The 17,893-nt window shown below is 36.8% G+C and overlaps 1 protein-coding gene across 2 annotated transcripts in view; it reads right to left on the reverse strand.

Annotated features, from left to right (window-relative positions):
- The window catches only part of LOC145675543 (transcription factor E2F5-like), a 40,607-nt gene extending 32,386 nt beyond the window's left edge, over window positions 1-8,221 (reverse strand). For both annotated transcript variants that reach the window (XM_081746041.1, XM_081746040.1), the window contains exons 1-3: window positions 8,063-8,221; window positions 851-960; window positions 26-137 (exon numbers count right to left, since the gene is read on the reverse strand). In XM_081746041.1, coding sequence (XP_081602167.1) covers window positions 26-137; window positions 851-960; window positions 8,063-8,170 — 330 coding nt within the window. In that variant the 5' untranslated portion in view covers window positions 8,171-8,221. The remainder of the gene's footprint in view (window positions 1-25; window positions 138-850; window positions 961-8,062) is intronic.
- Between the last annotated feature and the right edge of the window lie 9,672 nt (window positions 8,222-17,893).

The following is a 17,893-nucleotide window of genomic DNA, read 5'->3' on the forward strand; positions in this document are numbered from 1 at the left end:
GTAAAAATATAAATTCCAAACTTACCATCTTCCGCATATCCAGTATCTTCTCGTGTTCCTCTAACCTGTCTATTTCTCCTTTCAATTGTGTAAGGCGATCTGCCATTTCCTGCGTGTTGCATCCTGGCCCTGCTCCTCTGTCCGAGAAAAAAAAAGAAAAAGGATTATTGCTCTGCAACCCTATGGCAGAACTTTCTGTTTTTCTGCGATGAGCTTTTGTAAGTCAAAAATTTTCTGCAGGAACTCCAAAATAAAAAAAAAATCAAGATGATGAGTTCCAGCAGAAGAAACACTTGTGACTGTTAAAAATACGCTTTACGCTACGTGAAAAACAGTTCAAACTATATTTATGCGAGTTGTCAGTGCATTTAAGATCTACACATAGCAGGCATGTTTTAATACTTTTCTGTTGGCTAATTTATTTCCTCTGGCAACTTTTTCTGCACAGGCGCGGCAAATAATCTACGATTACATCGCCGATCGCGACATGTTGCGCTATGGGGCTCTGCAATACATAAAATGCATGGGTATCTGTAATCGATGTATGTGACAAATAATTACTAACTATCCTGATGGAGAGCAATCGATAAATTTCCTTGAAATATAGATGATCTTTTGAAATATCTTGATCTTCACAGAAATGCTTCCAGGTTAATATTGTGAGAATACGTCAAATTTATTATAAATACAACGAAGTCTCCCTTGGTGATGTCCTACCATTATTATATGGTATATTAAAGCGAGTATCATTTTTTTTCTTCTATAGCAATTTATGAAAAATGATATGAGGTTAACAGTTCAAATAGACGCTACATTATTTTTTTCATTTATATAGATTGCTAATACTTACTTCCATTGAATACTGTTCTTGCTCTTCTTCTCAATTAAACCAATCCCTTCTAAAACATTGGTAATATCATAAATCCTCCGTTTCTGCCTCACTGCTAGAATATCCGCTGCCTGTAGAAACAACAAAAACAATATATCACTTTTCAAGTAGACAAATTCCATTTCAAAACTGTAACTTAAAAAAAAAAAAAAAAAAAATCAATTTCGATATGTTTTATTATCGTTGTTATTTGATTTAACATGATGCCTAATCAATATTTATAAGAAATTACTTACCTTAAAAGAAAAATGAATTGCCCAATTATGTACATTTCGACAAAAACTGTATTTCCCTCTTCAGCACGAATCTTTTTATAAAACGAACGTTCCCTGTAGAATTACTATAGGTAGTACCATTTGTATGTAGTTCCACCACCGTTAATTTTCTAAAGAGATTTGTGATGAGGAAGGCAATAGTTTTTGCCGAAACGCACATTTTTTTTTAAAAAAAAAAAGGTTAAGATTAAATGTACATTAAATTGTTTTCCTCATTAGCTTCAACTCTTTCTTCCTTCCTAGAGGGAAATTTGAGCTCAGCTGAATAACCACTGCTCAGTACTATTCATCCAAGTATCATAGTTCATACGTTATTCTCTTCAGAATAAAACAAGCGCATATGTGTGTGTGTGAAGGAGAAGTTCGAGTAAAATTAAAAACTTCCCTCCAAAAATACCTTTGGTTAAGTTTTGCACCCTCCGAAGTGGGTTCGACTACAGGTATCCGAATATAATTCAGCTTATAAAGTTCTAGGCTATGGTCCACATGTAATATTTGTGACGAGTTTAATTGTAATATCTAGAATAGGTACGAGATAAGAAATATTTCTCAATCTTGTTTCACTATATTTAAATAGAAAATTTGGAAAAAGCAGGACATATATATGAAAATATTTTTCCAAACACTATTCATCCAAGTATCGTGACTCATACGTCATTCTCTTTAGAATGTTCCTATACTGTGCTTTATTGTTTTGATTCAGCAGTGTAATGCAGTATCCAAGTTTCGTCCCCACTGACAATGAGACCCAGGAAACTGCCGACCTCCTAAACGTAACGCTGAAGTGGTTCAGTGACATGCCCATTCGCTTCCTCTTGTTGGGAACATTAAGAAGCTTACATATCCACCGACATGACTCCTTGCGAAATCCCGACGAATGGTGGACAATATCATGAACACTACCACAGGAAATGACAAGCACGTTAGCAATGTCCGTCAAATGAACATGTCAGCTTTCACTATTTCGCCAACACTCATAATGTTGTCCGATGTCAATGACAAACGAGGTCGGCCTGATCGCTCATTGTCCTCGATATTTTCTCGTCCATTCTCAATCACCTTGCCCCACTACTACACGCGTCGCACTGCTTAACACGTGTCACCATACAAGTTCAATTTCCCTGTCGGTATCTGGTGGCTGTATTCCTTGCACCATAGAAAACGAAATGTACTGGAACAAATAGAAAGTTACACTGGTGCTGTTTATGGATGTACCGATACCCAATACTGATACTGCCAATACAGATACTTTTGAACACATTTCTTATATATTACCAAGAACTTTCAGAATAATGAAATGATCAACATTGTAATAGCGTATATTAGATATAAGGCCAAAATCTGACATACAATGACAAAAACCAGAATTTCATATTAGGTTCCACACAAAAAATATATTTCCTCTAAATTTAATCCAGCTCACATAAAATGAACTAAAAAGCAGCAAACACTGATATAGTGCAAACTTAATTCTTAAGTCAGTGATTGATATTCAGAGCGATAATGTACTTTGATAAGAACAGAAATATATAAAAAACGAACGAACTAATCCCACGTACCGTAGCGCAAAAGATTGTAATACGACTACGACGTAACCCTTCCGGTTTCAATTTTCATAGAACTCTTTCCAAAAATACCATTTCAATACCTAAATAAACAATTCGACTCGTGCACGTTACGAAACAGTAAAGATAATATAGTAAAACAGTAAAAGAATATTCACAAAATTGTAACATCAGCCTCAGACACACAGTAACAGTATATATATATATATATATATATATATATATATATATATATATATATATATATATATATATATATATATATATATATATATATATATATATATATATGGGTGATTCCACGAAAAAGGGAAATTTTCTGTCACGGGCATTTCTTCAAACTACTACTAGAAAGAATCACCTCATTTTTATTTTATTTGGTAGTAACCGTCACAAAGTAGGTATGCCATGTATAACAGTTTGCAAATATAACACGAAACATACGTAAAAAATTAATTATTACCCAATTTCTCAACACCGTGGGCTGTCACAGACTACAGTTGACTGATTTTAATCAATAAATTACAACTAAAGTCGCAAATCAAACATCATTTAATGATAATTAAATGGAAGAGAACACTTCAATGTTTCGGTTTTGTGGAAAGTAAACCTTTATAACGATTATTTTCGGAAGCTTGACTATGCTTCGTTTCTGTCACCTCTATTTCGTCTCAACTCCATGGCAATAGAAAAAAATATCATTGCTCTCAACAGATAGCATGGTCGTCCACATTGGCAACACCCACAAGAAGACAAGGCAGACATGTTTGACTGAAGAACAGAAAAAGTTGTGTGCATGTGTTAAAAGCTATAGGAAAAATATTTTTGTGTGTGGAAAGCAGGTGCGTATATTAATTGATACTCAACACCATGGTATTTATTACTGAATGTATTTGTATGGTATATACCTTCTTTCCCTTGAGGAACCTGCGCTTTAAGGTAGGAAATTCGTACACAATTACTCACGTGTACTGGTTAAAAAGTGGGCCGGTAAAGATAAATTATATTCGATTTTCTCAACTCCATGGTTCTCAACTCCGTGTCCATCTGAAAACTAAGGAATCCACGGTGTTGAGACAAGTTCACGGAGTTGATAATCCTATAGTGTTTGTTATGCTCATGCTCTTCCAAATATTTGTTCTTTCAATATATTGATAGAAATAAAGCTCGTTTATGGTCTAGTGACTAGTATGCTCGCCTTTCGTGCGTGGTTCTGGGTTTGTTTCCCGGTGGAAGCTCAAAAATTAATGGTGTTTACTTCGCACAGTGAGGCAATTGAAAAACTCATTTGAGTAGAGATATACTGAAACCTGATCGCGCAGACCATCGCAACGGTCGTAGGAGCCGACACGCTGACCACATGTCATTCACACTCAAAGGCCGGCTGGTGGGTTCTAGCCCATTTAAGGAGTGTTTCGCGGAAGTTCAGATTTGGGGCTGTTAGGTAGCCGGAGGTAAAACTTCAGTCAAGTCAAGATGGATGGTATCTGTTTTTAACCTATTGACGTCTTAATCTTATGATCAGCTAATTGTTTTCTTTTCAGGGATTGTCGAAGAGTCTGAGGGCAATGTACTGACAGTCAATTTTATGACGCGGATCGAGAGGAATTTCTCCTGGCCTACTAAACCTGACGTTTAAAAAGCGTTGGAAGTTGTCATTCTGTGTAGACTAGAACAGCCCTTCCATGTTTCCTCAAGACATTTCCTTCATTGGAGTGGAAAATGAGGGCTACTTAACAAAGAACATCGAATTATCCAAAGAAAACAGAAATGATGAGTGCCTTACACTGTCATTTAGTGTGCATTATACAGGGCGTTTCAAAACAATACCGACAACGTTTGGGAGGTGATTCCTAACACCAAGATAAGATAAAAAGTATAGACCAATCTGGGTGCACAAATGCTTCCTTTCGCAGTTATAGGCTGCCGAAAACATGAAAAAAAAAAATGAACTTTAAAGGTCCATAGCATAAAACTATGGGACCTACTGTAGTCGGGTCAGACTTCACTTAGGAATTAGTATGTGCGCTATCCAAATATCCATGTTTCAGAATCTTGCGGTACTTCCACAACAACTTTTATAGAAGTAGTTGGTGAGTACTTCAGATTATACGCCCGTAGCCAAACTCCCTCTATAAAAAGTGCTTCGTGAGTACCCCAGGATTCTGAAACATGGATATTTGAAAAGGGCACATATTAGTTCCTAAGTGAAGTCTTGACCCGACTACGGTAAGTCCCATAGTTTTGGAGTTATGGACCTTTAAAGATCATTTTTTTCATGTTTTCGGCAGCCTATAACTCCGAAAGGAAGCATTGTGCACCCAGTTGTCTATACTTTTCGTCTTATCTTGGTGCCAGGAATCAGCTCCCACACGATGTGTGTATTGTTTTGAAACACCTTGTATATATACCAAATATACAAATACACTTACCAAATGTTGAAAAAGTATTGCAGTTTCGACGTGTTGACTTGATCACACAGAGAAGACAGACGGTTTACATAAGCTCAGAAAACAAATGAAGTAGACAATAGACAGGTTTAGTGACTACTTCGTCTGTTTCGTAAGCTTATGTGAAAAGTTTGTTCTCTCCATATGATAGTCAACATATTGAAAGCGCAATAATTTTTCAATATTCGATGAGTGTATGTGTTTTTTTTTCTTATTTACGTCACATATTCATATATATATATATATATATATATATATATATATATATATATATACACTCAATTTTGGAACCTTCATTGTATATATTTTCATATGTTTGCAGTATTATCTGGAGTATTTTTGTATAACAAATTACGTGTCATCTAGTTTGTTAGAAGTTTACACAACATAAGGAAAATAATTCTAACTTACAAAAATTATTGGAAAATTATTTCAATTTTTATTTAAATTATAAGCTTAATCACTTATAAACAAAAACTTATCACCCAGATGTATCACGTTTCTCAACTCCACAGCAATTTTCAACTCCGTTAACTAATCTCAACTCCGTGGCCTATGGTCTCAACTCCGTGGGTGCTGAAAAGTTTATTATTTTTTATTTACTACACCAATAACGATTCAGCTCTGCTGAACACCTAATTAACATGTACTTAGTAGTAGTAAGTGCATGTGATATTTTTATCGAAATAGGCGACCATCAACGGAACAAAAATTTTCCAATTGAAAATTTCCCTTTTTCGTGGAATCACCCATATATATATATATATATATATATATATATATCCCGTTTCCCATGACCGATTAAGTCATACAATCACCAGGACTAACAGAGTAACATTACGACAAAAACTAATCACAGAGGAGGGCAGGGTTCTAGAACATTAGTCCAGATACCAACTGAGCGAGTCACAATAAAGAAAGCAATCAACCTGGCTACTGACCCGCCTTCGCTCGCTCGGCATTACTATACGAATTAATTATTGAGATTTGATAAAGAAATGAACCAACCTGGCTACTACAGAAGAGCCAACAAGAGAAAGTTTCACAGCCTGCGTTACCACCACTCACATGCCAAGGCTTTTTCTGTGCATCTAGAGTGGCAGTTTTCTATACAGTGTAAAACATAGTGACCGTGGTTGGTAACACTAACACCAAAGTAGGGGCTGCACTTTCACTCCGCATGTACCTTTAGGGACCATTTCATAATGTCTAATCTACAACCCATCTTCACATATATGGGGACCAGCATGCTAGAACTTTCCATAACGAACTCAATGAAAGCAAAACAAAGCAGGTAGTCTCGAAGTACGCGTTAAACTGGAATAGTAACATTCTCACTAGAGTGAGAAAACTATACAAATTAATGAACAAAACTTAAACTTTATATTGGATTTCTTTTAACATGAACAAGTTCAAAAATTACTCTCTTGAAGTTGTATTCACTCAACTACAAGACACTTTCAAACAGTAGGAGAAGCAAGTAAAACAGCACAATGCGCTAATTTAGACATTGTGGAAGGCAATCTCCCATCTTCTCAACAAAGCCTCTACGCAAACTAATAACTATAGCATTACTATTATAATAAATATTTTATTGATTAACAATTTAAAGATGACAACGTAACCCACCAACGGCATCGAAATACTTTCGTATGAATCCACCTAGGCATATCAGCTAACGAACTACACACCTAGCTTTTAGTGGCCACCATGTATTACACACCCAGCTTTAAATGCCACGTACCGCAATTTTATTTTTTTTTTTTTCACAGTCGTTATATGGTATTCATCCGGACCATACCAACCGGTATGGTATGGTCTTTATATCTGTAAGTGAAACTCCTCGTAAATTAAATCTGCACCCGTGAATTCAAATTCTACCTTAAGAAACAAATTTCTAAAGCACTACTAGTGAATTTCGTGAAGGAAAATTGTACGTAACAGGATTGTAAGTAATATGATAGGACCTTCAGTTCGCACGCATAATAATAATCTGTGCACAATTATTTGAGCATGCGCTAGCAGAGTTGGCTGGTTTAAACCAACTGTTTTTTTTTTTTTTTTTTTTAACAACAGTTTACCACCCTGTGCGCTAGGATAATAACACTTCAAAAAGCCTTAAGAGAATCATTTAAAGCAAGAAACGAGTAAGAAAAATACTTTTACAATTTGATGGACTATTGCCAATCTGGGCAGCGTTCTAGAACACTGGTCCTCCTCTTCACTGAGTTGTAATAAAGAAAACAACGTGCAATGCGGGGCTTCTAACCCTCCTTCACTCGCTGTCGCTCGTTCTACAATAGTGTATGAATTAAGTGAGCTGTGGAACAGAAAGGTACTAACCTAGATGGGAGACCTGGGTTCTAGCCTAGAATCTTTCCGTTAATCTGCAGCCCATTAATACACATAGCTACGTTTATTGTGCTCCACTCTGCTTCATCTACGCTTCGTAAAAATAGAAAGTTCGTAATATGCACATCAAGGAATTATCATTTTTCAAGTGGAAAACATAGTAATTTACGGAGGACCTCTCCATATCATCTGTACCGGTACCAAATTTATGTACATTTTCTTAAGTCCCAGTGCAAAGTTTTGAAATGCTAATTCGCAAAATCATTTCCATTTTTGTGCATTTTTCAAATGTCGTTATAAAATACTCGAACAGCTATTCAAATTGAATAGTGACATACATAACACAAATAATTATCATAATTAATTCTAAAATTGATACACAATAATATTCCTATAACACATATGTACCTCGTGGACATGAATTTATTTTCTGAAAACAGAACACGTTTACCATTTCTACAAGGTGAAAACCACTTAGCGTGGAGGCATACTAATAGGACATGTCCAAAATGTTTGAGATCAACAACTTACCACTTTCAGATCTAAAACACCATCTTTAGCTTTTTGTAACAAAGTTACAAAACGCGTTGTTAATAATCCGAGAGATTTTTCAAACCGACTTTGTTGATTATCTGCCATTTCTAAGTTCGCTGAAAAACCGTTGTTTTCGTCATCGATGTTGCCAATATGTTTTTCTTAGTGTTGGCAAGCGCTAGCAACAACAAATCACTAAAGCAAGATATGAAATATTACTGACTGTTATAAAGAACTAATTTATATTTATAGTAGGGCCAAATTAGAGGTTGCCCCGGAACAAGGTGACCAGAACTTTTACTTTCAAAAACGAGACGCATACGAATTGGTGACGGGGGGGGGGATGACTTCCACATTGCATTTCCAAGAATGATAACAGCATCTCTAACTCAAGTACTACCCAAAAACACTTTTAACTACTTCAACACTCAGAATTACCACTCAATTCCACTTGAACCACAGAACACTCAATTCTCATTTGAATATTCAGAAGTTCTAGGCACGGCTGAACCTTCCCAATGTGTGTTGGTACGGAAGAGTGTACAATTAGCATTGACCATTTATATTTTGAATAATAATTACGGGACACTTGGGTCATGTTTGCTTAAAAACGGGACATTTAGGCGTCCCGTTTGAGAATCAGAAAAAAACGGGACAACGATTGAAAATAAGGGACTGTCCCGGCTAAAACGGGACGTCTGGTCACCTTGCCCCGGAACTAAATACTATTGAAATGTTCTTTGGGATATGAAATCAGATAGATATGAGTGAATTAGCCAGAGAATGCTAAAACCTGGAAGTTTGCGAAATTCGAGATATCCCGGGTTGAAGTTGTCAAAATTGCGTCTTGAAACAAATTCTGCTATTGCAATAATACCGGTTAGTTCACACAAAAGTTATTTTATTCACGCAGTACAACATATATTTGGTCCGTAATAAAATAGTTCAAATTTGTAATCAAAATGTGTTGAAATTTCAACACTGGTACAGTTATACACAAGGTGACTCGAAAGTCCGGCGCGATAAGACAGATGGGTAAAATATGCATCTGACCCATGGATGAGAATAAATGTTCAATATTTTCAAACGTAGTTGCAATTTGCTGACGTAATTTAGACATAAAAATTTGCAGTATGACTGAAACACATTCATCCATAAATGGTGTTTTGACCATACCATGTGTCGAAGCAAACATCCGCCATCAATAACTAATGATTCTGATAGCTCATGTTGTGCAGATGCCTGCGGTGTAAGGCTCTCAAATCCTTTCGTAAGTGAATGCATTAGTGATTTCCTTATGATCTCTCCGTACATCGTGCAGTGAAAAAGGTTGAAGCTTCTTCAGTCATTGTATCATAAGTCTTCGATCACCCCGCTCCCTCTTGATACGTGATAGAAATAGCTCACAATGCTGTGCACTCTGTTAGCGTTCAGCTCCAGTTCAAGATGTCATAGCAGAATGCATCTCTCCATATATATGTAGACATTTAATCCATGTCTCACGTATTCTGTATCATTCCTCGACCGTGGGTTAAACCTCCTCTACTCTTGATAATAGACATCATACTCTGTTCAATTGCAAGATCCGAGGATATTCCTTTTCCAGTTTTCTTATGTTAGATGGATGACGTGATTTCAATGGTTTTGAAATTGATCGTATAGCCACGGAAGTGTAAATTGTAACTGCTGCATCATCTGAAGGTATATTCGTCCACATTTAGTATACATATTGTGCCCTGTCGCAGCAAATAGAGGTAGCATGCATGCCACAGCAGCAAGATGTAGATTCCAATTTCCTTCTCGCTCGCCTCATAAATATCTGAAGGGTGTTGATGTATTCTATGTATTGTACCCATAACTTTGCAGTTCGAGATTGTACAGACAATTCTTGCTTCTGCTTGTTGATATGTTGTTCCACTTTCGATAGTATATCACCCTGTACTTGATTTATTGCAGTTTCTTCATCAGCTTTCAGAATATTACTGCAGATATTTTTCAGATCTGTAAACTCAGCATCTGTAGTAGGTGGGAGGTTAGAATAAATTACATAATCATGTTCTTCATGGGAGGATATAAAGGACAAGACTGATGATAGTAATATAGACATCTATGCAAGAAAATGTCTTCACAATGCTATCAAAAATTCTTTTCCGTTAAGCATATGAACAACCGTGTTTATTCCATACACTGTTCCAAGTAATTCTGATAAGCCAGATCATCTCATTATTGATCCTATGCTTCCTAAAAAAAACTCATTAGCATGTGAAAGGGACCTAAACGACAAACAACGTTGAGGTCAGTGCTATTTACAATTTGAATGGCTTTTATCAAAGTGATTGGTACAGAATTACGGATGGAGTTGGTACTTCTAACTTTTGGGCTTGTTCTTCAATATAGCAGAGCGTACTGTAGATATAGACTTCATCATTTGGGTTTAGGTTCACAAGCGGAAGTAATGTGATGAGATGGTGAAGATGCTTCAGATGTAGAATATATCTGCATAAACCCACTCCAGCTGAATGGGTGTCCACAGGAGATCAAAATTGATTGATTGCGGCAGAATGCGTGGCGTTTGCAGGTGCAACATTGGAGCGAACTCAAGTTGTTGAATTTGGCAAATTGATGGAAGAGTTCGGATGTGAATGGCACAGTTTTTAACCAATGATCAATGCTTTTAACTTTTGTTCCTCACTTGATGACTGCATCCTGTGGAAGAGTGTTGGTATAGACACCTGCTCTCATTATCCCATACCATGTCCTCTTTCCATCAATAGTGACGACATTATGGTCAATGTTATCTGCACACAACTGGACAAAAGGAGCATTGGCATGGATCACGTTATAATTACTGGACTTTAGCACATTCTTCTTCGAATACGAAACACAAAATCCAAGTGAACATAATTCGTCAATCAACCACCTAGACCCATTTATATGATCGAGTTCTACCACAAGACCAAATTGCAGTGGGGAGAGTACAGTTCTTGGCATTGCCGACTGCTTTATGGCATGTCCGATGCTACACACCGTAAAGTCATATAGAAATTATACATTCATTCCTTGTTTCCAAAGAAAGAGGAATAAAGTTTAACAATTTCTGAATGTTTCGAACTTGAGATGGGACATGATACATATTCCTTTGTTGCTTATGGCATCTCATATCTGCAATTATTAACTTAGCGGGTGCTGTAATAATTCTTATTTTTCTTCCCCAATGTTGTTTCTCTCTGATTCATATCATTTCTCGTTAATAATATAACTTTCCATATCTTTGAGACACACGATGTTTGGTTTTCTATTTAACTCTGTTATTGTGATACGGTCTCCAAATTTTTCAACCAACTTAATTTTTAACCATTTCTCTGAGTACACATCATCGTCCCAAGCAAGTTCTACCATCTTTGCATGAAAATCCTGCGAACTATACAGACTTGATTCAAAACATAGCTCTAATTACTCACATAGTGCATCAAATGCTGCTGCGAACTTCATGTTATTTGACCGCCTGCGATTTTTTGCAGCTTGTCCCATCATTGGTAGCGTTTCTTTCTTTTTAGAGATGAAAATGTGTGACAATTACTGTGATAGACAGATACGGCTGCTACTAGATCGAAACACTTTTGCATTCGAAATTCCACTCTTTCTTCCCATTCATCTTGGCGTGTTTTTCACACTGAAAGAACATTCACGAAATGGTGTCGTGCGAACGGTGAAGCCGTTTCGCCTTGCTCTATATGTTGATGAGCTAGGTACACTGGTTTCGTACAATAAAAGCCTTTCATGATTCCAGTCGAAAGATTCATCATCCAACCTAAGCTTTCGTTTCTTTATTGGGGATCCCGGTCCTGTAATTCCTGCATCCTTTTTATGTAATATTCATGCGTGTAACGATGGCGGCAGCTGTAATGTACTTAAACACATGGTGGGCTTTGCATGACAGATATTTCACTAAGATATTTATGCAATTCCTTATCTTCCCTGTTGAAACTAGCTGCTGTTAGTCCTCGCCTGGATACTGTGTTTGTTTCTTCGTCGTTTCTTTGTTTTGGCATATGACGTATAGATCATCCTTGTAACTGGTTCTCTCCATTCTTGTGGAACTGTAATTAATCATTTGCCAATTTGAAACTTCACTACAGTTCCTTACAGAGAGCTGAGAAGATAAAGAAAATAGTTACGATAAGTGCAAATTGTAAAATAAATATGTCAAATAAACGTACGAAATAATTTTAGCTATGTAAATATGTTCCATATATATTTTACCTATTTGCACTATGGTGCCTGACTTTTGTACCACCCTGTATAAGAAAAATATCTCAATATAATTAGTATTTTCAATTTAATAATTTAAAACATTATTAGAGAGATATAATAAATATGTAAAATATACACACTATCAATAATTATGGTTATATTAAATGTGTTTCATAAATTCAAACAGCAAAATTTGTTGGAAACTGTGGTTCAGAGGCCAAGCACTCATAGAACAATTTTCGCAAAGTGCCATACTTTAGCATTTCGCCTATGAAGAGTACCAATGCCCATTAACGTTACAGCAAAAAAAAAAAAATCATTTCAATAGTATTTAGTTCTGGGTTATGAAAAATTTTCAGCTACTTTTACCCTACTATTAGTGCGAATTGCAAATTACCTAGTTGTTATTAACGAATGTCAATTTTTCTTCTTAAATATACTTACAAACAAGTAACCAGAACTGGTTCAATTAAGATAATTTTGAAAAAGAAAGTGCAGTTTTACTATATGGATCCATAGTATAAGTATAAGTAGAAATAGCAGTAGCAGTAGGAATGGGTTAGAAGCCTTCCCTCCCCCCCAGGGGTTCGTTGAGTTCTGTTCTCGCCATGGGCAAATTAAAGACTTCCCCACGTTTCCCGTGCATTTCACAATCTCTGGATCAGTATAATAAGACTGCACCAAAAAACTGAAATCTTATCCTATGTCCACGTGTGATTTGTTAGTAAGGTGATGGAGTTTAACTTCCCGTTCAGCACCAAAGCAATATGAGACATGGATCTACAGCTTTACATGGGATCCGACCATTTTTTTTTGTTTTTGTTCTAATGTCCATGAATGTAAACCTATCTTGATTCCAAAAGACGCTTATTATGATTTTACCTTTGGAAAGGGAATGCCTTGGTTTTTGTTGACTGGTGATATTCTATGAGTCAATTGTTTTAGTAGATACTTTGAAGAAGGGTCATAATGATATGGTACGAAAGTTCCATCACAAGATACGACGTCTTTGGATGCCTACAGAATCGATGACGTCTATACATTTTTGTTTTCTGAGTTTGCGTTATTTATGTCGTTAGATTGGCACCCATTTTGAACATAGTTTTCGATATCCAAATATGAAAGAAGTTTATGAACATTTCCTTTCGAGGTTGAGAATCTTTCCATCAATTCATAAGTCATCATTGTCTTGTTATGCTTGATCATTTCCTCCACACTAGCCAAATTTTGGTCTATTGATGCAATGAAAATCTGACTGATCTCTTTGTCATTCATATCAAAATCACCAACCGGACAACATTCCCTCTCTGTGCCCTCTGCTTCTATCGACGATTTCATTTTCTTCACAGGTTGCAGTTTTGAGTGAATTACTGTATCTGGTGTCTCCGTACTTAAATAGGAGCTCGATATCTTTCTAATTGAGGATTTCAAAGAAGAATATTGTATATATTAACTAAATTAATTACATTATGATATTTGACGAGTAACGAGCGAACATGGGGTTCTGTTGAAAACTGGGGAAATACGCCACGGTTATGCTTGACATGATCCGACAAGCGTACGGGGATGTAGCAATGATAAATCCCCGAATGTCTTACCATAGACTCCTTAAAACGTGAAAATAAAACTCCGGGACGAATTCGTGATGTACAATGCCACAAAAATCGAAAGATTATGAGCATGCACTTGATCGAACTGCAGACATGCTTCGCCTTTTTCCGTCGTGGAGATGATGGACTCTTCCACTGTGAAGACTTGCTTTATCTCAGAGTCGTACCCATTCACCCAAGGTCGTCACTGGTAATGATCCTCGATATGAAGGATGTGTCATCTATGCCACGCTGACGAAGTTCTTGGCAGACTTAGACTCGGTGTTCCTTCTGCTCCTGGGTCAACAACCTGGGGACGAACTTGGCAGCAACACGGCACAAGTTCAAACTACACGTAATGATTACTCTAATGATCCATATGACACACCGACAACGGTAGTAATCTTTTGGTTCATTCTCTGAGATCCTCATGCAGAAATTGCCAAATGATTTCAACATTTTCGGATGTTGTGCTGTTGAAGGTCGTCCTCATCACTGGTCGTCTACCAGTGATGTTCTTCCGCTCTCCAAGGGAGTATGCCATTCAAAATACTTCGAACTACTCATTGCAACATCGCCATACACTTGCCGAATCATGTCAAGCGACTCTGAGAGAGACTTACCCAGTTTCACACAGAATTTCACGTTCATTCGTTCTAGCTTGTTGTCCATGATGAAATAGCAGACGTAGTAACGTATGCGGTCAGAATAGCCCAGCTGCAAAGCTCTCGATGTACACAGGACAATGTCTATTGGTACACTGACTTATGAAGGTCAGTGCTCCCTATGCCTGTGCGTGCAGAATTGCGTTGTCATATGTTGGCATGTTACAGAGCTAGTCTCCAAACTTTTTTATATCACCTCATATATCATTGTGTAAGTGACTGAACTTGACTTCAATTGTGATAAAACATATACCTCCAACATCTTTTACTAATCATGACAGGACATAATAAGATAACGCCCTCATTATTCGGGAAACGATTTTTGTCTGGGCAAGGCAATGCTCAGAATCACGTGCAGGCAGAGGGTTAAAGAATCCCCAGAGATATGGACTACGTCCAGTGTTACTTCCAAACACGTTTTTTGGGGGGCACTGCCCCCCGGAACTCTAAGAGTGACCCCTCCCGTGCGAGACCAAAATAATACGTCTAAAAATAATAATAAATAAAATAGTACCAGCAGTGCCCCCCGGAATACTTCGTGTGCCCCCCCCCCGAATTTTTTTCTGAAAGAACGACTGACTAGGTTGCCATTTAAAACTGGCCATGGCTGCGTATAATGCAAAATTTCTCATAGCAGAAGCAAGACTCTAAGAGTTGGAAGAAGAGCTACAGAAACTTTAACTGGAACATAGTTGAGAAATCTTTCACTTGAACATCCCATGATTATGTCATTTAGGCCAAGGGAAACGATGTTTAAGGCAAGTGAATGATAATGGAAGAATTGGAGGAATGAGAAAGTGGAAGGAAACAGGAAGGAAGGAAGGAATACCAAGATAAGACGTAAGGCCAAAATGCTTGTTTCTTTTGCTGTGGTGTAAGCAGCTCATTTTTGCATTATTTGAAGCATTGTATCTCTGTAATTAACCCTTTTCTTGGAAAGAAGACTTGCGTTGCTCAGAAAAGACACTGCATGCGCTTTCCTTGTCAAATAGTTGTAAAATAAGACATAATTGCACATCTCGATTACATGTTTTATTCAGACAAGGCTGTGACATAATATATCCCGTAGGATACATTGCCAAGAATAGGTAGTCACAAAGTAACCAAAAAGTATTCAAAAACATGTATCCCAAGGGATACATATATTGTCAAGAAGAGGGTTAAGAAATATTTTTCTGAAATTTTTGGTATGTAGTATATCAAAACTACGTTGTTCTACACGATGGTGTTTTTGAACTATAACCTTTGGTCAGAAAAGAAGTGTCCATTTAAGATAGAATACAAACCATTAATGCATTCAATACTCTCCGTTCTCTTATATGATAGTGCATATTCATTCTCAATATTGGATCAATTGGATCAAATGGAGTTGGGTATAGTATTCCACGTCATAAGATTTGAAGGGGAACGTGCCCCACCCAACCGTTTTTTCCAGGAAAATACGAAATCCATATTCCCTCATTTTACGTCTACAATATCTGTGCACAATTTCATTCACTTCAGTTCATTTGTTCTTGCCTTTCGGGTGTCAACTTTCAAAATTTTGGGTGGGGCTTTTATATGAAACCTTTACATTATGTAACTTTTTTCTTTTTTATGAAATTCTTTTTTTCGGGGAGAAGGAGAAAAATGCTTTCTTCTTATATCTGTTTCTTGCCATTCATCTTTTTTGAACTGCTTAAGTAAGATTATTTTGTAACTTTTGGTGTCATCCAACTCCGTCACGATAGTAAAATTATCATTCTTAACAATTTGTTTTATTCTCTTATTTGGAGTTTGCCACACTGATATATTTGTTATAAAATTGAGGTTTGGTCCAATGTCTTTCGAATTCGCAACCAACCCAACTGCCGAACTTTTTGGGTTGTCTGCTATTGCAGGAAAAGGAGAAATGCAGGTGGTAATGCACTTTTGGAGTCGTGTATACATCGTTACACAAACAAACGCTCGCCAATTTATTTTGTTCGCTACCAAGTCTATTATTCTTATGATCCTCCTGAAGTCTTAGTTATAGATTATTCTCTGTTTGTTTATTTATTTCGGAAATGAAACCACAGATATGGCAGAGGAAACTTGTTTGCTATGCCATTACATTGAATTGCATAGGGAATGGTCAACCTTCTTTTCCGGATTATTCGAAAGTTATGTAATAAAAGTCTGGGAATATTTTTCAAAATTATTGTAGCCAAACCAGTAGCATTACAAAACAACAAACTGCATCATTTTAAAGAGTTGTCTGTAATTTTTTTTACAGCACTCAGTTTACAAACATTCTATGTGGAAACCCAGTGGGACCCAACAAAATTTCGACGCTATAATCGAACTCTTACCACATACGGCTCAACATATCTTCTGAGTTCTATGAAAGAACTGGTGTAATGAAAATACGGGAGGGAACGGGAAAACCTCTAGAAACCCCATGGAAACAATGTTTATCTACTACAAATTCGCATGCTCTGGGGTCGAATCATTAACCCTTCGCACTGGAGGTTAGCGCACTACCACTTTTTAAGGATCAAAATCAAGAAGCTGAATTGCACTCCAGTTTCTACTACAAGACTCGACAGGGACATAAACACAGAAACGTCGAGGGCAGTTATAAACGACAATGTTCAGTCGCAGACGGACTCTTAACTCAGTGTTTCCTAACCGGTGTGTCGCGAAACGTTGGTGAGTCGCGCAGTCATATAAGATATGTCCCGAAATTTTAGAATTTAATGAACTAATTTTGAGACACACTGTACCAGTCAACGCCGCCGACGGCAACAATGCCGAGAGTCACTGCTTTATAGAAACTTCTAGACTAATCTTACACTATTATCAGTGGCGTACACAAGGGTGGCTTCGGGCTTTTAACTTACTTGAGCAAAATATTATGAAAAAATAAACATTTATTATATTAAGATGTAGAAAAAAATCATGCGTGACCTGTAAGAACACGAAATTGAGTGCTTCAACCCCCTCCCCACCTTCATAAAACTGTATGTCTCTGATTTTTATTACTTATATTATTTGAAGAAAAAAAAATCAAAGAAGTGTGATGCAGTGTCGTAGTTACAGGGAAGTGTGTCGAGAGTTCAAAAAGGCTGGGAAGCACTGCCTTAACTCATGTTTACTTTTCTCAGCCTCTCCGATAGGTCTACACCACACAATTGAGCCAGAATGCCCACCCACACGTTATTTTTAGTTCATTTTCATTTGTTGTGTATTTTTTAGTTTATACTATTTTGTTGTATTTTTTTCATTAAATATATTTTACTTTTTGATGTAGTATACCTTCGTATTTCTTATTTTTCTTTAATTTTCTTTAATTATCTTTA

This window comes from Thermobia domestica, chromosome 18 (assembly GCF_964235325.1).
Source record: "Thermobia domestica chromosome 18, izTheDome1.hap1.1, whole genome shotgun sequence".
NCBI lineage: Eukaryota > Metazoa > Arthropoda > Insecta > Zygentoma > Lepismatidae > Thermobia > Thermobia domestica.